General features: G+C 40.5%; 1 protein-coding gene across 1 annotated transcript in view; it reads left to right on the plus strand.

Moving 5' to 3' along the window:
• pom121 (POM121 transmembrane nucleoporin) overlaps positions 1-20286 on the plus strand; it is a 53632-nt gene extending 33346 nt beyond the window's left edge. The window contains 3 exon segments of the mRNA XM_052035965.1: positions 1266-1304; positions 10729-10851; positions 12769-20286. Of these exon segments, the coding sequence (XP_051891925.1) occupies positions 1266-1304; positions 10729-10851; positions 12769-12863 (257 nt within the window). The 3' untranslated portion in view covers positions 12864-20286.
• Positions 20287-20548: the final 262 nt, after the last annotated feature.

Here is a 20548-nt window from a genome sequence, read left to right on the forward strand (position 1 = left end):
TGGTCCCTTTACCCAATCATTGATATTATGAAAAGTTGGGGCCTCAGCACCAGTCCTTTCAACATCCCTCTGAGTCAGAGCCTGCAAACCCAAAAATGATCAGTTTATTCTTACTCTGTTTTCTCTCTGTGAACCAATCATCAATCCACATCAGGAGTGTATAGAATGATGTGCAAGTTTTGTTAAGTTGCTAACTCCGATTCAAGTACAGTCCCTGTTGCATCATTGACCTAATTCTTCATGCATGAGCCTGAATGGAGAGGGGTGAGATTTTTAATAGCATTACAGTCGATTCAGCTCTCAATAAATGCTTACACATAATATCGCAAAAGGTCACTGAATAACAAAAGTATACTTTTCAGATTTTCTCAACCTTGCCCACTGATTTTTGACAAGTCTGTGGGAATTGGGTGGGGGAATAACATTAACAAGTCATCATCAACAAGGTGACCCAAACAGCTCTTGACTTGTTAGCACCTCCACACTGGAGAGGGTGCAGAGGGAGTTCAGCAGGATGTTGCCTGCGATGGAGCATTGCTGTTGTGATGCTAGGTTGGGTTTGTTTTCATTGGAGCAAAAAAAGACACAAGTAGGACCTGACGGAGGTATAAAAAAAATCATGTGAGGCATGGATAGGGTAGGTAATATAAAATGTTACCCCATCACAGGGGCATAGGTTTAAGGTGAGGAAGAAGTAGTGGGGTGGGGTGGGGGCGAAGTTCTAATGTAGAATTGCTTTTCACCCAAAAGGTGGTTGCAATCTGGAATGCACGGAGGCAAGTGCTCTTGCAGCATTTAAGAAGCACCTGAATCACCAACGTATAGTAGACTATGGACCAAGTGATGGTAAATGGGGTTAGTGTAGTAAGATACTTGACAGTTGGCATGGACACAGTGGACGGGGGTCCCTGTTTCTGTGCTGTCTGACTCTATAATTGTCTGGAATGGTCATAATCAGATTTGCACACGAAGCAGTTGCATGGAGCTTAACACAATCTATTACCAAGCCAACCTTATTTTGATGGTTCCATTTGTTTGTTCCTCTTTAAAACTGAACCACATCATAGTTAGCTGTGAGATTGCACTCCAATATTTACGAGCTTAATGCAATCCAACTCCATTATAGAAAGTTATAACTGAGTTGTTAAAATTGTTTTGAGATTATTGAGTCTACATCAGCAGTGAATACAATGAAGTGTAAATGCATTTTTCATTTTAACCGAAATACATTGTTGCTGGTGACAGTCACCATTTTGTTTCATTAGGGTTCAACTTTGGAACTCCCAGTTTGAATTTTGGGACTGGTAAGTTCATGTAATGCTGCAGTGTTCTATAAGCTTTGGCTGCTCATTATTAGTTGCTTTCTAGCAATGGGAGACATGCAAGTAAAAAGAAATTTGTGCTTTGAAAGATCATTTTGACGTATTTCTAATGCATCTGCTCCTCGCTCCAGCAAGGCAAGTTGCTTAATAAATATGGCATATATGTTTTTTTCTGTAGAAATAGCAGTCGCTAACAATTTTAGCTGCTGCTTCGGCAGTTGCTTTTCACTTAACACAGGTTGCAGGTTCAGCCGTGCAGCATGCATACCCAAGTGACAGGATTAATTTGAATTTACAAAGCTAAAACATTCTTTCCTTTATAATCATGCATAATTTTGGATATTAATATACTGGCAAAATCAGGTCTATAATAGTTGGCTTTAGTTGCATTATTCTTGTATTTAGCTGGTTTCCCCTGAGAATTATTAGTTGATTCGTTCTAAATGGGTCACGTGTAAGCACGGACACAAGGTAAGAAGTGGGGAGGCTAACTTATAATATCATAGGGCTTGATTCCATTTTCAGTTCCTCAGATAATAAAGCTGTATAGAGAGGCAGGCAGGGAAATGGTATAAGATTAGATAACACATTTGCAACTCCTCAAACAATCAGTCTGTGCCTGCGTGCAATAAGATTAATACAATATTCAGGCAAGGGCTGGTAAGTGTCCAAAAAAACCACCCAAGTGCCAGGCAATGACCATCTCCAACAAAGGAATCCAATTGCCTACACTTATGTTCAACTGCATTATCGTTGCCAGATCCCTCACCAAAAACATTCTGGGGCTGGCCTTTGAAGAAACTTGAGTAACCACATAAATACTCTGGTCACAAGAACCCTCTGAGACTGGGTATCACACAGGGACTGGATCACCCCCTGACTTCCTAAAACAGTCCATCTACAGAAGATGTCAGAAATGTAATAGCCTGGGTAAATGCAGCTTGATCAAAACTTAAGTGGCTTAAGGCCCAGAACAAAGCAAACTATGTGACTGGCCCCTTAGTCATCATCTCAACCATTCACTCCCTCCACAGTAGGCGCATCCTGGTTGCACTGTGCATCATCTTAAAAAAAAAATGCACTGCAGTTACTCTAGATACCTAGGCTATTTGCGATAGCTGTCCCAAAACACTTCATCCAAGAGCCTCAAGGACAGCATGCATAAGAAATTACCATCATCTGCATATTTCCCTTTAAAATCACATATCATCCTGACTTAAAAATACATTACATCGTTCATTGAGTCTAAACCTTGGAACTCCTTGTCAAATCACACTCTGGACAGTATTCACCAAATGGACTGCAGTGGTTCAAGGAGACAGCTCACCAGCACTTCACAGGGAATTGGGGAGGAGCGGTATTAACAACATTTCCTGTGTCTGACAAATGAATTAATAAACTTGTATTCCTGCAGTAGCCATTATGGAGGTATATCATCACTACAGTGAATTATGAGGAAAGATTACAGAAACTAAGGAATTTAGAAAGGTTAAATTAGTTTATTATTGTCACATGTACCAAGGTACAGAGAAGAACTTGTCTTGCGTACCATTCATGCAGATCAATTTATTACACAGTGCATTGAGGTAGTACAAGGTAAAACAATAACAGAATGGAACTGAAAGGGGAGGTGCTGTTTCTACAATTTGTGGTATCTAGGGCTAGGGAGTGTGGTCAAACAAAATAGCCAGATCTCTCAGACTCAAAGGTGTGCTCAAAAGGTGGGTAGAAGCCTGAAATGTACTGCAAATGGTTAAGATGCCAGATTAGTTGTTCAATTTAGATGTATGAGATTGAGAGATTATGGTCAATCAAAGATTTTACGAAATGTATCCAAGTTTTCCCCGTATGAGATTAGACCACAGATCAACCATGATCAAATTGAATATCAGGTTTGAAGTGCTAAGCAACAGCAATCATTTGAGGGAACTCTACCTTAATGCACCATAGCCATCTGCAGTTCAGACTTTGCACTAAGGATTTTGTTAACATATGCTGTATTGTCTGTTTAATTACTGAACTGTTGATCTCCAGATTAAGAATGTAAGAAATGGAAACAGGAAAAGGCCAATTGGTCCCTCACACCTGCTCTGCTAGTCAGTAGGATCACAAATGATCTTTTTATCACAGCACCAAGTTTCTGCACAATCCCATATCCCTTGACCCCCCATAATATCCAAAAATCTATCATTTGTGTTGGGTATATTTGGCATGTGAGCCTCCACATCCCTCTTTTGGATGAATTGTGGATGCAGGGTGATGAAGGCTGAGGGAGATTTTTGGACTCTGGGGGAAATCGAAGGTTATTGAGCAGCGGAGTTGAGGCTAGTCATCAGATAAGCCTTGATCTGATTGGCAGATATAAAACGACAGAAAATGCTGGAAACACCCAGCAAGTTGGGCACTGCCCATGGAAAGAGAAATGGAAGTTAATATTATAGATTCGAGACCCTTCACCAGCACTTTTTAAAATATATTCATAGAAACGTGTGCCTGGAGTCGGAAGGGGTGGGGGAGAATACTTTGCTTCAGTATTCACCAATGAAAGAGACCTTACGCTTGTGAGGATGGTGTACAACAGGCTGATACATTAGGGCATGTCAACATGAGGAAAGAGGACATGCTGAGACTTTTGGAAAAACATTAACATAGATTAGTCACTGGGGCCGCTCGAGATGTATCCAAGGTTATTACAGGAAGCGAGGGAAAAGATTGCTGCGCCTTTGGCGATGATCTTTGCGTCCCCACTGGCCACAGGAGTAGTGCCAGATGATTGGAGGGTGGCAAATGTTGTTCCTTTGTTTAAGAAAGGGAGTCGGAATAACCCTGGGAATTGCAGGCCAGTGAGTCTTCAGTGGTGGGCAAATTACTGGAGAAGATTCTTAGAGACAGGATTTATGGGCATTTGGAGAAGCACAGGCTGATTAGGGACAGTCAGCATGGCTTTGTGAGGGGCAAGTCGTGCCTCACGAGCCTAATTGAATTCTTTGAGGATGTGACAAAGCACATTGATGAAGGTAGAGCAGTGGAAGTGGTGTACATAGATTTTAGTAAGGTGTTTGATAAGGTTCCTCATGGAAGGCTAATTCAGAAAGTCAGGAGGCATGGGATCCAGGGAAACTTAGCTGTGTGGTTTCAGAATTGGCTCGCCCATAGAAGGCAGAGGGTGGTTGTAGATGGAGAGTATTCTGCCTGGAGGTCACAAAGGTTGATGGTGTTGTGGATAGTGTAGAAGGATGCTGTAGGTTACAACAAGACATTGATAGGATGCAGAGCTGGGCTGAGAAGTGGCAGATGGAGTTCAACCCGGAAAAGTGTGAAGTGATACACTTCAGAAGATCAAATTTGAAGGCAGAATACATGGTTAATGGCAGGGCTCTTAGCAGGGGAACAGAGGGATCTTGTGGTCCACATCCATAGATCCCTCCAAGATGCCGCGCAGGTCGATAGGGTTGTTAAGAAGGCATATGGAGTGTTGGCTTTCATTAGTCAGGGTATTGTGTTCAAGAGCCATGAGATAATGTTGTAGCTCTGTAAAACTCTGATTAGACCACACTTGGAGTATTCTGTTCAGTTCTGGTCACCTCATTATATGAAGGATGTGGAAGCTTTAGAGAGGGTGCAGAGGAGGTTTACCAGGATGCTGCCTGGATTGGAGAGCATGTCTTAAAGGATAGGTTGAGTGAGCTAGGGCTATTCTCTTCGGAGAGGAGGAGGATGAGAGGTGACTTGATAGAGGTGTACAAAATGATAAGAGGCGTATATCGAGTGGACAGTCAGAGATTTTATCCCAGGGCCAAAATTGCTAACGCGAGGGGACATAATTTTAAGGTGATTGGAGGAAGGTACAAGGGGGATGTCGGGTAAGTTTTTTTACACCGAGTGGTGGGTGTGTGGAACACTGCTGACAGTGGTGGTGGAGGCAGATACATTAGGGACATTTAAGAGACTCTTAGATAGGACCGTGTATGGAAAGAAGGGTTAGATAGATCTTAGAGCAGGATAAAATGTTAGCACAACATCGTGGGCCAAAGGGCCTGTACTGTGCTGTAATGTTCTATGTCAGTCCTGGCTTGTGGGCCTTTTGCTTTACTTATGTTAGTCCTTGTGCTCCTAAAGATTTCAGCCAGTTCACTGGGGCTGTTCTCTGTGCAGACAGACATTGTTTGAAAAGGAATGTAAATTTAAACTTGCATTTGCTCAGGGCAGGAAAGATGATTCTAACTGCATGAATTAACTTGTGACTTGTGAAGATATCAATTTAGTTTTAATAATTAATGTTGAGACAGATGCTCTTGGTTGAACATCAAAGAATTAAACCACTCGGTTGATCAAGAAGATCTAGCACATGGTTTGGGCAGCATCTTTTGCACTGTAAAACTGTGTGTACACAATCAAATGTATATTACAAAACCTTAATGACAAACTGATCTTAAATCAAATGCATATATTTTGGTTTGTATGTATATGCCGTACCTGCTGCTACAGAATTAACAATCCCTGGTTGTGCAAGGGTATCTAATTAGAGAGTTCCTTCATAAAATGCATTTATTTTAAAAAACTTTTCTGTAAAGTTGATGATTATCAGATCGAGCACATGAACAGTGATAATTTGCTGTTTTTGTTTGGACAGATACTACATCTGTTTTGTCACTGTCAATTTGCACCCCTCTGCTTTAGCTCTTTGGGGCTCTATGGTGCAACTAACTATTTTGGTACTGTTGGAAATTGGGGACTTGTGTTGGTAGGGAATGCTTTGTATGGGCCACGATCATTGTGTGATATTTTGCTTGTTAATAATTCAGGGAGGTGGAGCCAGGAGGCAGGAAGTTTTGGACTTTGAGCAGAGGAATGTACCCATGATATTCTAATTCTGTTATGGTATTTTGGGTACTTTTTGCCTTGGTTCTATTTATGTTAGGGAAGTATGTTCACTTTGCAAAATTCTTCAAATGGAAAATAACTGATTATAAATGTGGATGACAATAATGATACAAAGTGGACTATAGTGTAAATGCTTTAAAGTATTAGCACTCCATGAAACTCAAATTGGTAGAATGTGAGCATTTTTTTTGGCATAAATTTTCCATATCTTGGTTGTGCCTGGGTGGCAAGTTGGTTTTGCACAGGGAGCAATAATTGGGAATGAGCATCATGGGAATGAGCATAAGGAGTTGGAATTGCATATTTTCAAATATATTTTGGATATGGTATATTATTAGTTCTAGGGCAAATCGACACCAAACTTGCATAAAACTATTGTTACTTAAAGTTACATTTAATTGTCAACAATCATTGAGGTTTTAATACTCTTTCACATTTGTGACCATAATATTGTTGGAGCCCATTTTGAATGAAATATCCTGGATATAACTTTAAAGTATGGAAGTAATGGGGGGGGGGGGGGGGAGAGTGGAGAGCCCTAAACCGAAGGTGGCGGGTGTGAGGGGACAGTCTGGGGCAAAGCACAAGTTGCTGGAGGATCAGAGCAGGTCAGGCAGCATCTGTGGTGGCAAAGAGGTGGTTGATGTCTTGGGTCAAGACCCTGCATCGGGACTGAGAGTATAAAGGGGAGATGGCCATTATAAAGGAGTGAAGGGGAGGTTTGAGGCAAGAACTGGCCAGCAACAGGTGGCTCCAGGTGAGGAGGGGTTGAGGGGTTGATGGGCAGATGGAGCAAGGTGACAGCAGGAGTGGTGGAGAGGGCGATGGAGACTGGGAACTGATAAGTGGAGACGACAAAGGGCTGCAGATTATGGAATTTGATAAGAAGGGAAGGTGATAAATGGAACCAGGTAAGGGAGGGATGGTGGGGAGGTGGGAACAGTAAAGGGAGTGGATAGGAGACAGTGTGGTTTGGAAAGGGGTGTGTGAGAGGACCTGGGTAAATCAGAGAGAGAGAGAAAGGAAAAGGAGGAGTGCAGGTTACCTGAAATTGGAAATGTCCGTGCATGGGTTGTAGACTACCCAGGCAGAATATCAGGTGCTGTTCCTCGAGTTTGCATTTGGCCTTGCTCCAGCAGTGGAGGTGGTAGAGGACAGATAGGTCAGTATGGGGAGGGGAGTTAAAATGGCAACCGGGAGCTTGGGATGATCATTGCAGTCAGAGCACAGGTGTCTGGCAAAGCAGTCGTCCAGTCTGTGCCTGGTCTTGCCGATGTAGAAGAGGCCACATCAAGAACACCAAATGCAATAAATGAAGTGCAGATGAATCTCTGCCTCACCTGAAAGGGCTGTTCAGGTCCCAGGGAGGAGGTGTAGGGACAGGTTTTGCACCTCTTACAGTTTCTGGAGAAAGTGCCTGGGGACAGGGAGGGAACAAGGGAGTCATGGAAAGCAGAAGGGGGCAAGGAGGGGAAGATGTGACAAGATCACATTGCAGCTGGCAGAAATGACAGAGAATGATGTGCTGGATGCGGAGACTGGTAGGGTGAAAGGTAAGGACCAAGGGAACTCTATCTCTTCTGTCTTGGGGGAGGCAGGTTGAGAGGAGAAGTTTGGGAAATGGAGAAAGATGTGGTTAAGGGCTCCATCAACCACAGCAGAGGAGAAACCATGTTTCCTGAAAAAGGAAGACATGTCCTGACGTGGAAATTGTCATCATGAGAACCGATGAGACGGAGAATCTGAAAGGGATGGGGTCCTCACAAGAGATGGACAGGATGGGAGGAGGAGTAGTCTAGTTCAGTGTTGGAGTCAGTGAGTTATAACTGTCAGTGGATTCTTTGTCTCCTGAGATGGAGACAGAGAGATCAAGAAAAGGAAGAGAGATGTCAGAAAGAGTCTGTGTGAACTTGAGGGCAGGGTGGAAGTTGATAGAAAAGTTGATAGAATTGGCAAGTTCCGCATGGGTGCAGGAGGCAGACCGATACAGTCGTCGATGTAGTGGAGAAAGAGTTGGGGAGTGGTGCTGGAGCAGGTTTGGAACAAGGACTGCTCCATGTAGCCAACAAAAAGGCAGGCATAGCTAGGACCCATGCGAGTGCCCATGGCTGCACCTTTTGATTTGTAGAAAGTGAGAGGAATCAAAAGAGAAGTTGTTCAGTGTAAGCACACGTGCTGCCAGGTGGAGGAGAGTGTTAGTAGAGGGGAACTGGTTGGATCTATGTTCCAGAAAGAAATGGAGGGCCCATGATGGGGGATGGAGGTGTCTCAGGACAAATTTAATACATTCTGCACAGGTGTAGGAGGAGACATTCTGCCCAAATAGACACAACAACATAGCACCCGAGGAAATGTACACTGGGCAAATATGGATTCATAGAGCTGTACATCACAGAAACAGCCCTTTGGTCCACCTCATCTATGCCAACCATGATGCCTATCTGCACTAATCCCATTTGCTTGTATGAAGCCTGTATCCCTCTACTTTCATATCCAATTACCTTTTCAATGTTGTAATTGTTTCTACCACTACCACCTCCAGTGGCAACTACTTCCATATAACCATCACCGTCTGGAAAAATTTGCTCCTTAGATCTCCTTTGTATTTCACTTCTCTCACCTTAAACCTATTGCCTCTACTTTTAGACCACATCCCTCCAGTGGTGTGGTGACCAGGACTGTATCCAGTACTCCATGTCTAGCCTTAACCATTGCTTTGTACATCTGTAACATGAAGTCCCAACGCATTCTCGGTGCCTTGACGTAAGAAGACCAAGCATGATGCTGCCTTCACTATCCTATTCACCTATGTTGCAATTTTCAGGGAACGGTGCACATACACCCCAAGGTGTGTCTGTACATCAACACTCCTATGGTCCCTGCCAGTATTTGATGTCCCAAAAATGCATTACTTCACACTTGTCAGGATGACATTTTGTCTGCCAATGCTTTGCCCAGTTTTGCAGCTAATCTATGTACCTCGGTATCCTTTGACAACCTTCTACACTATTTTTGTGTCATCAGCAAATTTGCTAATCAGACCATAAACATTCTCATATAAATGACTTGGATATATGACAAACAACAAAGATCCCAGCACTGACCCATATCTGTTCTGGCGAAAGAGTTACCCAGCTTATTCCCACCATGATTCACTCGGGCTGTAAACCTTAAAGTCATAGCTGTTCAACAATACGTACTGAAGTTACCTACCTCTAGCGCCCTTCCAGACCCCCATCATAAGCTAATTTTTGACTAGTTCTTTCAAATCTGTCCCTCTTCTAATTTGATCGCTTTGTTAAAGGAAATAGGGGTATCCAATTTTCAATGGCTCTATTTTGTCTGCCCTTGCATCCTCTATTTCAAGGAAAATAATCCCAGTTTATAGAATCTTGCTGCTAAAATTTTTCAGTCTGGTAACATCTTTGTATAGGTTTTCGGCACCCTCTCTGGTGCTAGCACATCTTTCCTGTCATATGGTGACCAGAACTGTAAACAGACCGTGTAGGGTCATTCCTTCATTCCCTTAGGACGATGGTTTGTGCTTTGCTCAACTGTTTTGATCATGGTTTGGTGTGCCTTCAGGTCTTATGGCTGATGAAGGCAGTGGGTTAAAAAGGTAGAAAATTTCTTACACTGACTTCTCTGGGTCCTCTTCTCAGCCAGCTGAGCTTTCTCCTTCCCTTTTTTGATATCCTCCTGATCAGCCAGCAACCGGGGGCCCTGACTGTTGGTAGTTATCTTCCAGTTGTCTGTGTCAACTTCTGCCAGTTTTGTACCTCACTCGTGGTTGTCCTGCAGCCCAGTGCTCAAGCTGTGGCCTAACTAGTGGTATTTATGTTTCTTCTGTGACCTGCCTGGTCTTGTATGCCTCAGCAAATAAAGGAAAACATTTTCTAATGCAAGGTTTTGACCCAAAATGTCAACAATTCCTTTCCTTCCACAGATGCTGCTCAACCCACTGAGTTCCTCCAGCAGATTGTTTGTTGCAATGGAAAACATTTTGTCTGCCTTTTAAACAACATTATTGATCTGTCCTGCTACCTACAAAAGTCTGTGAATTTACTGTTCAAGGTCCCTCTGTTCCTTCACATCATTCAATATCCCATTTGTTATATATATTTAGCCTTGTTTCATCTCCCTAAATTAAATACTTTGTTCTTCAGTTGCAATAAGTCAGCCATTTCAGTCTGAGATGAGGGATTTTGCCACTGGTTGTGAATTTTTGGAATTATCCACCCCAAGAGAGGTTGAATCAGTCATTGCGGGCATTCAAGAAGATGGTTAGAATTTTGGACTAAGAATCATGAGCTCAGCAGGAAAATGTAACTTGAATGATGTGAAGAAGGGAATAAACGGCTGGAGGAAGTGGCAAGATTTAGTGGGACTGTAAAGTAAGAAATTTGCAACTGCAGTTTTGGAAATTGTCTTTTACAAAGATAAAGGTATCTTAGTACTAGCTACTACTTCTGCATAAAGTGGATATTTAACAGCTGTACCCATTCTCCTGCTGTTCTTCCAGGGACTACTGCGCCTGGATTTGGACAGAGTACTCCAAGTGTGAACTTTTCCTTTGGGACCACTAATACTCCAGCATCAAGCTTTGGGAGTCCAGGAGCAGGCACAGCAACAGCATCAGCATTTGGTAAGAAAATTCACCATTTTGTGTGTAAGTACTGATTGTCTGCTTACCTCGTCCACAGACCCTGCAAAAACTAATGGTCAGGTTAAATCTCCAGCACAGAAGATTAAGCATTCATCAAATGATTAGGTTAAGTACCTGTAAAGATTAATTACTGGAATGCAAGACATAAGAATCAGCTTCTGAATGCATTTGGTCTGTGCGGTTTGCGTAGATGTTTCACTCTGTTTCACTGAATCTCATTTTCTTCTTGTCTAATTGTTCGCCTATTCCCTGGAGAACACTACAATTGTGTTCATAAATTAGAGTAAATCTACTAACCCCTTCTACGCACAATCAAAGGCTTTAAAATTAGACATTTGCCTTTGCAAGCTTGCTGCATGGTCATCTCACAAAAATAAAATGAAGGGAACAATTTCAGTTTGCACATTTCCAGGAATGTTCAAAACTATGGGGGATTAGAAACACTTCAATTCATTTACAGGGTGTGGGGTAGCACTGGTAATTACTGACCGCTTCTAGTTGTCCTGCAAAAGTCCAGCTATTAAACTACTGCACTAAATGATGCAGTGGAGTGGCTTGTTAAGCTAGTTCAGAAGACCCTTACATCAGCCACATCAGTGAAAGCATAATATCCTAACCCATGCTTGTTTTTTGGTTTTCAAACCTCAAGTGTAACTGAACCTATTGGTCAGCTTTTGACAATTGTTTTTCTTTTTTTTAATATATTTTAATACATTAGTGGGATTTGAATTTGTATTCTTGATTATTAGTCCCAGTGTCTGATGCCTAATCACTATGCTGCTTTATTCCTTCAGGCAGGAATCAAAGCCTGATGAAACAATTAATCAAGATCCTTGGAAAGCTGTCTCTTATTCGGGGAGCACATTGTTCACACAGGATTTATTCGGGAATAAGAGGTTTAAACTGTCAGAGACAAGGGTACCTCAAATTAACCTGTTGCCCATTAATTCATCAGTGTGCTAAGATTCCAAAACCTACAGCCTGAGCAAAAACAAAAGATAAACTAGGCTGATGAATTAGTGTTATTTGGAGTTCTGGTGCTACTGTTCTACTTTAACAGACAAATAAAACATATCTTCTAGGAGGCTTTTTATAGGGAGACAGATGAAGTTAAATAGCATTGTGAACTCAAGTTATCCTTGTGTCCTACGTGGCAGCGACTCTTATCTGAACTTGATATGCTGTGGCGATTCAGATGAAATAGTGGCAGGCCGCCACTTTTAAAAACAATATAAAATGTTGCTATAATGGAAAAAGCTGGGAGCTTACCCTTGCCATTCAGGAAACCTTGTGCTAGATTTCTTTTCAGAAAAAAATCTACATTATGGTAAGTGATCATTTTAAAAGCCCCAACAAAATTTAGATGAGAGGATTTGTGCTCTATGGTGCTTGTGGTTTTCTAAGAAGGGATTGGGTTAAATCATGTATAGTGGCACATATCCATGCTTATTGTGCATGGAATTTTAAAAATCAAATAGCATTAATCTCTTTGGATTTCCCCAATGGGTCAAAAAGTCAAGTGCATTGACCAGCTAAAATAAAAATGCTGGAAATGATCAATATTTCAAATCCATTTCTGGGAGGGTTTGTGGCAAAATTTATACTTGGATTGCTCAGTCTTTGCTGAGTTATCTGTCTTTTGCTCTATCTGTGCTCTCAGTCGTGTTTCCTTGTCTATTGTCTCTGACTGTATTTTGTTAAGCCTTCTTGTATCGAGAACAAAAATACTCTTGTCAGGAGGCCCTAGTAACATCTAGGAATGTTTGAAGTCAATACTTAAACCAAATCCTTCGTGATCAATTTTACTGTAGACATGCTCATTTTGTAGGTACGCAGGTGTGCGGAGAGGCAATTTCTGTGTTATTAACAGTCCAACTTCAATTCTGTCTTTCTCAGCAGGAACACCGTCCTTTTCTATAGGAGCTGGATCTCGATCTACTGGAGGCAGACAGAGATTGCAGGCTAGACGACAGCACATACGGAAGAGATAGACATTTGGGAATGTGAATAGTGCAAATGAGCATGTTGACTATTCTGAAACAATTACCACTTTTTACTTTTGTACCCTAAACAATGCCAGTCGTGGATGTGCAGGCAACTGACCTCAAAAGATGAGAATATATACTTGAGAAAAATTCTGTTTAAATTTAGGTCTTTTTTTCTGGGCTTGAACTGTCAGAACAAATGGCTTATGGCTGCTGAAAAAAGTTTCTCTGCAACAATGCGAGAAGCTCATTGGACTACAGTGAAGTCCTCGTCTTAAGTTTGTACACGTTCTTCAAAACTGGCCATTACAGAATGGTGATCTCAGTTTGGTTCAGGGTACAGCAGTAATGGGTGACACAGTAAGCAACAGACATAGCTTTACTTGAAACTTTCTACTTTAAAGGTTGCTGTAAGATGCAATTTGAAAACCTTTCTGGACTGACTTTTTTTTGTACATACTGCTGCATTTTCTTTTTCTGGGGCGGGGGGGGAACACTTAAGGGCACAATTCCCAGTAAAAGCACCGTTTTCTGTGGTGTCTTTGTGTCCAAAGGCAAACTGAACTGGAGGCTGATGTTAACTTCTTTATCTCTTCATTCTTTTTCCCTTTTCCTTGAATACTTTTATTCATTTTGAATATTTCTGACAAGAATTCTAAACCTTCCTAAAGCCACCTTTTTGTTTTTGGGATAAGAAAATGTTATGCCTGTTTGAGTTTCTTCTCAACATTTTTGCTATGCTACCTACCTCTCATCTTTTTTTCCCTCCTGTGAGTGGATTTTAAGCCTTTTTAAATCTTTATTTAGTAGATAAGGGAAGCAAAACCAAATTGCTTTCCCTTCTGTGCTACTCTTCTTTTTCTCCCCCCCTTCCTCCACCCCCCCCCCCCCCAAATTGTCAGATTATTTTTTACATACAGTAATGTTATCAGTGTTTGCTTGTATATCTCATGTTTTTGCTCAGTGAATCGAGTTTGGAGGAAAAATGTCAATGTATGTGTGGCGGCATGTTAGTAATGCCGGATCTGGCTGGTTCATTGGATATATGTTAATCTGACTCTTGCTAATCTGTGATAGTGTTTTGCTACTATAACTGCGTGACACATTAAGCAGTGTTCTCTGGAGAAATGGCAGTCATGGCTAGTTTTGGAGGTGGTTCCCATCGTACAATGTAGGACTCTCAAAAAAAGAACAGATTTCAGAAGTCTGGTGCTATAATAATTAAAGAAAAAGTACAAATTACTTCAGCTTATACCAAAACTTTGGCTGGCATTGTTGAGAATTGTACATGTATACTGTGTATATTTTAACCTCAACTAGATATTTGCATCTTATTTTGGGTGCAGCTCTGAAATGTGCCTATTTTAATTTTATTTAAAAACAAATTAACTTTTCAAAGCTTTTTGTTTAAAAAGTGATTCACCAAACTTTTTGAATAATCTTTAGTGTCTTTAGATTGTATTAGAAGAAATAACCAAACTGGGTATATAATTATGTTGAACAGTGCTTTGTGTAACTGGTGGGATACTTGTGGAAAGAGTTACAGAAACTTTGTCAGCTCTTGCCACAATAGTCTGGTATGAGTGGAGCTTAAGTCCATTGTAACCACTCTAGCGGTTGTTCCACAGTTTATATGCCCAGTTCACGCTAGGTTAAAAAATCTAATTTTTTTTTTGGAAAACTGGATGTTTTGCTTTTAGTAAATCTTGTTACATACACATGAGCAGAGCTTATCAGGAACCAGAATTGTGTTGGGCAACCTACCACTTCCAGTAATGGAGATCCTTAGGGCTCCCAATTTTTGGTGCTGTAAAAATTTCAGGATGGTCAGGCTTTCAAATGATTCTATTTCCCCCATGCCCTGTATCCCACAAAATGCATACCTTTTGTTTTGAGGATGTGTGACTACTCTGAAGGAAGAAGGATGATGCAGAGTGTTACAGGTTACCACAGGGAGATCTGAGCCATCCTCTTAGCAGTTCGATGCCCACCTGTGATCTGGAAAAGCTTTGGAAATGGCTCCAGGTGTAGGGAGGAATAACAAGTGAGTGTGCCACACAGGTTGATCATTTGATGCAGGGACTATTTGTTTTTGAAAACTTGGAAATGTTGTAACTTTGAATGGAGAAGTTGCTGTTTCCATGTGGTGAGGCAACTGGATTCGAGAGCACTCTTTGTGTTTATTTCCCCAAGAAAGTGTGTTTGCCTGACCTGCTTTCTCCTGCTCCACCTCCACCCCCACTTCCCATGGTATTTTTCATGTTGCAAACGATATTTAATAGGTATTTTCATGGTTCTCACAGGCAAGCACCCAGTAAGGCCTTGCGCTGGGTAGTTTTATGAGACAGTGCTTTCCCTCACCGTCTATGGAACAAGTCACCTTCCTGTAGCAAAGACTGCCTGACTTGGGGAAGTGCAAGTAATTTACAAAATCAAGGGCAATGGTAATCAGAGGACAAATAGGGAGGGGGTTTAGGTGGTGGTGGTTGTAGAAGGTAAGAAGTTGATATGATCTCTCTTACAGCACCCAATCATTGATTGCATTTATTACTCCATTAAAAGACACTACGATCTAATGATTTATAAATTCATTTTCAGAGTGTTGTAATATTTTCATTGGCATGGTTTTAAGATAATTCTGCTGATCTAAGTGAGTAGACAGACTGAAGGATCCTCCTCATCCAGTATAATGGCTGCCATTTTGTGACGTCTGAGTATGAATGTGTGCGGGTGATTGGCGACTTCTAAATTTAGATAAAATTGTTTAAAAAAAAGAGCAAAATAAATTTTATTTTTATATTTAAGCAAAAACTGCCTTCTATGTTCCTTCAAGCTTGGTTCATTGAGACTTAATGCTACACTGGTTAAATAGTATGATACTTCTGATAAACAATTGTATGTACAAATTGGTTTTTAAATATGAACTATGAAGTTGGTGTGAGTAAGTTTTGGAAACAAACCAATGGTGTGTGGAAAAACAGTTGGGATACTGTAATTTTTCTTGCTGAAAGTTGCACATAGGCTGATATACTCACGCCTGTATTTGGGCCAAAACAATATTGATAAAACTTGGATGCCATTTATAAACTTTTTTTTGACATTTTCTTTTGACAGCTGATAAGTGTTTGCTTAATATGTGCGATATTGATAGGATTCAAGAATCAGCTGTAATGTTCGTAACATATCTATTTCCAGATTTAACTTCAGAATGACTGATCTGAAACCAAGGTGCTATCTGATCATAATGCAGGGCTCCAACAATTGAAGTTCTCTGCTGCACAATAGTTCAAATGAAAATGAGAGGGATCAATCAGTTTTATTCATCTTTAGAGGGGATGAACTAGAATTAGCACTAAGCTATAGAGGCAAAAGATCTCAGTCTCTGCTGAGTTAGCAGAATACAGTTGGGTTGGCTGTATGGATGTTTAAGTACAGAAGGGAAAAGAAATTAGCCATATGTTCTGTTTCTAATCACTATCCATTGATAACTACTGGAAAGTGCTCTTGTCTGGATATTGTGTAAACACAAGAACTCTTGGATGTGATGCCAAATTGCCAGGTACCAATTAATCATCAGTCTTCTGTTTAAAATGGAAGGAGACGAACATTTTTATTAAAAATAATTACGTTTTCTTCGGTTGTTTTCTATTAATTATCAAAAGTATGGTAGTGGAAATGTAATAATGCTGACTTCATCAACAGTTACTGTTTTCATTCAATTGCCCTGGATTTAGACAATGAAAAGTCTATGACTGATAATCAGTGGAATCTCAAGCGGTGCACATTGGGGTACTAAAACTTTGAAATGAACATCTATTTTAAACAAAGTCAGACTGCTCTTTGCTCAAAAAAATGAGCAATTTTTTGATAAATTTGTTTTTGAGATGCAACTTACTCTATTCCTTTGCACTTTGCTACTTTAATGCCCAGGTTTCCTCTTTAGAAATGTACTCCAAATGTACTCCATCATGAGGTAAATGTGTCTGTTGACTCCACTCCCACCCACATTTGGTTACTATCACATTGGAAATTACTTAGCACGGGACACTGCCAAGGGTCTTTAGTTTAAATCTCATTAAGCAGTGCACTTAGTAGCTAAATGAAAGGAAGCTGGTGGGGGCATCTCTTACAGTAACATAATCATTCCGCACACAAATGCTAAGCTTGGTCCGGTGTTTAACTGTGAAAATCAAAAACATCCCCAATTCATTATTGGCATTCCCTGTTGTAACTGCTCTGAGATGGGTAGTTGTGATTAAGTCCCAGAGAGAAAAATGATCCAAGTTGCCCATAATAATTTTCACGTGCTCTTTCTAATGTGCACGTTAGGCACAGGAGAATAGGATTGCACTCAACTGTGGTCGCTTTGAACTACCTGCTGACCCTTTTCTGGAATGTGCAATGCAAAGTACTAATGATGTGATCTGTGCAAGACTGCATCATGTCAAGAGACAGCCTTCGGGAAAGGAAGGAAGGAAGGAAAAGGTCAATATCTGGGTGTGATTTAACTTTTTTATGAGGTGATACTTTACTTTCTTGTCAGTTATGCATACTGTAGTGTTAAATCTGACTTCAGAAGCCTCTGTCCTCAAACATCCACTTTATTTTAGCTTTAAGAACTGTGAATTCAACACCGATGGTTTTTTGGGGGTCGTACCCCTAAAAACGTGGCAGTCAGGATTTCTTTCCTCCGTTCCTGCTGTTAGGTATAAAGATGTTTTCCAAATTTAACATCTTTGAAATTAGCTATGTAAATACATTTTATTGCTGCTGAATAAATATTAAGTGAAAGATACTACTGACAACTTTGGCAGCAAATGGATAATTTCCAAAAATGTTGATCATGGGACTAGTAAATGAAGTGCACTGGAGACATTCAACTTATTAAACTTAATTTATGCCCATTTCTCCCTTTTAACTTGATGCTTCTGCGCATCCTGTCTTTGGTGAACAAGACACTGAGCCAGTAAACCTTTTGCCACAGCAAGATACCTGATAGGTGCTTGGCAATGCATTTTAACTTTTTAAGTGAGTATCACAAAGAATATTTTGCTTAATTAAAGGCAGCTCACTGCACTAACTCACTTCCCACTTTCTATTTACCAGATTATTTAAATCGGGGGTTTTAATCTTTGGTCTTGGTTCACATAGGTGGGTGCTCAGGAGCCCCCTTACGCTGTGTAATCATTTACAGATTTCTTCCCATTCATATGCAGATATCTCAAATAGCAAATATTATAAGGCCTTTATGATTTAGGTTTTCTGCAACACAGGTAATTAATTTTGAATGGTCCTTTCCAAACTGTCAAGGCCACAATTCAGCTAAATCAAACCTCTTTGCAAATGGGTCAGCATTTCTGGGGTGCAGGGCTTGCAGCAAGCTGTCTTCTGGGCATCTCTTTGAGTGAATTTGTAGGTCTATGTAACTGCTTAGTTAAGTGAATTGACGCACTTTTTGTTTTGTCATTTTATTTCAGTATCTGCGGCTATGTTGATGGTCTGAAGTTAATGCTGATTGAATGGCCCAGAAGGGCCAAAAATTAAATTAAAACCAGTATCTCATTTTGATGTATTTACCAGATTGCTAATAAGATCTTTGTTTTCTGGCTTTTTGATGGAGAACTATTTGTTGCGTTTCTCCAATTCCAACAACAAAAACATTGATTTTAGGGTATAGTGCTTTGCCAATGACAAATACTGAGCTCGCAGCTGAAAATCACAATTCAGAATGGTTTGGCACCATTTTGTACACAAGGATCTCCTATAGAAAATCAAGTCTCTTCTATATGACACCCAAGGGGACGCCTATGTCCTTTATCCCAAAGAGCATGATTTAATACAAGGTAGATCAGAAATGTAAAAGTGAGAATTATTACAGAATTGTGATCCTGTAACTGTGATCTGATTTCCCTTCTGAATAGAACATGCAATATTCCTGAAAGGCTCCATCCAACATTAACATTGCAGTTTTGTGCATCTGAGTTGTGCAGTAAGCAATGTGAGGTGGGAGTCTCCTGAAAATGTATGTGAAACAATCAGTTTAAAATTGATTAAAGGGAGGTAGTCCATCAAATATCGAAAACCATATAACAACCCCATTGTTTTTAATGTGTTTGACTTTTTCATATTCCTTTCACCAAGCAAACTTCTGTGACCTCCTGGTTTCCCATCAGTGCTACTCTTCACTTTGAAAACAGGTGACAACAGTAGGTGCCTTGGGGCAGCTCAGACTCGAGTTCAGACTCGGCTTTAGAAGAAGTGAAGACCCTTTACTCCCCGTTTGTCCAGCTGTGACTCTGTAGGAAGTTCGTGTGTAGGAGGGTGTCAATTGGCACAGTCCATGGTGCAGAATTTTTTTTTGAACAAATATTTCTCTGCACAGTCTTTGGACAATCTTAATTTATAGAAACCCCCATTCCCCATCGCCTTGGTTGTAAACCTATGTTACGACGTCAGTTGCTTAAAAGCTTCTTATTCCAGAAAGCCCATATTACTTGCACAGATTTATTTATTTATTAGATCATTGTCCAATAAATTTAAGCTTCATCAAACTTCTACCCCTACTATTTGTCCTAAATTATGCTAAACCTGCACACAAACTCACGGAAATACATTTTGTTGATTTCCTTAATGCAGCATTCATCAAGCATTGAATTGTTTGTGTTTGCCCTCTACCAGGCCACTGGATGGAGCACTCTGGCAGCAGAAGTGCCTTTTTGTGAGGAAGGAAACCGTACCTGACGTAATGGCCATTGTGGCCAGCTCAAACAAGTGACTCGAACAACCAGAGTTAAAAAAACAGGTTATGCAAATCAGAATTAATTTGCTCTTTTACAAAACACACCTTTTAAATTTTTATCACAGAATTTTAAAAAAACATGAAAATTGGCCGTCTATCCCTTGCATCCCACATCTCTGTCCAAACACTATTGTGGGGTTGGGGAGCTGCCGGTCTGTCATTTTGTGACTCATTGCAAAATATCTATTTATGCTTCATTTAATTTGTCAAAAGGCTGGATTTATTAAGTCCCCTTATCTTCCTTTAAAATGCGTGAGATTTGCCTTGTGTCTGGATAATGTTTAAACATACTGTTTTGACCCAGAAGGGCATTTGGAGTAAAAACCTATGTACATCAAGACTGAATATGCAGCAAGAAATGCTTTGATCCCAATGGCGTGTGTGGTCCTTGGTGACTTTGAATGCTAACAAACATGTGAGGGATGAATGTTGCTGAGTAACTCGTAGAATGGGTGGATGCGGAGATATTAGTATGCTTTAAAAACATTGTAGATTTCTATCATTGCAACTTGGCTTGATAGAACTAGTGAGTGAATGTGCAGATGTAGAGCTGGCTGAGTGCAGAGATATGATTTTTTTGCTTATGTCATTAAATGGAGATAGTTTTAAATAAAAAGCTGTGATTACAAAGACTTTTGCTAAAGCACTGCATTCTTACACTGGTTGCACTCAACCCTTGCTGACTATCATCTGTTTTTAACATAGGGAAGAAATATTACAAAAATAAACATGAATTATTGCAGTCCTGTAACTCTATTGGGACCCTCCCAAATTGCCTAATTATCCTGCCTAGAATTAACATTTGTAGCTTCATCCATTAGAGTCCTGTAGTAATGCAATGGAACCTTTGTGTACCTACTTTTTTTGGCAACCTATTTTCATATTTTTCAGT

This window comes from Pristis pectinata, chromosome 21 (genome assembly GCF_009764475.1).
Source record: "Pristis pectinata isolate sPriPec2 chromosome 21, sPriPec2.1.pri, whole genome shotgun sequence".
Taxonomy (NCBI): Eukaryota; Metazoa; Chordata; class Chondrichthyes; order Rhinopristiformes; family Pristidae; genus Pristis; species Pristis pectinata.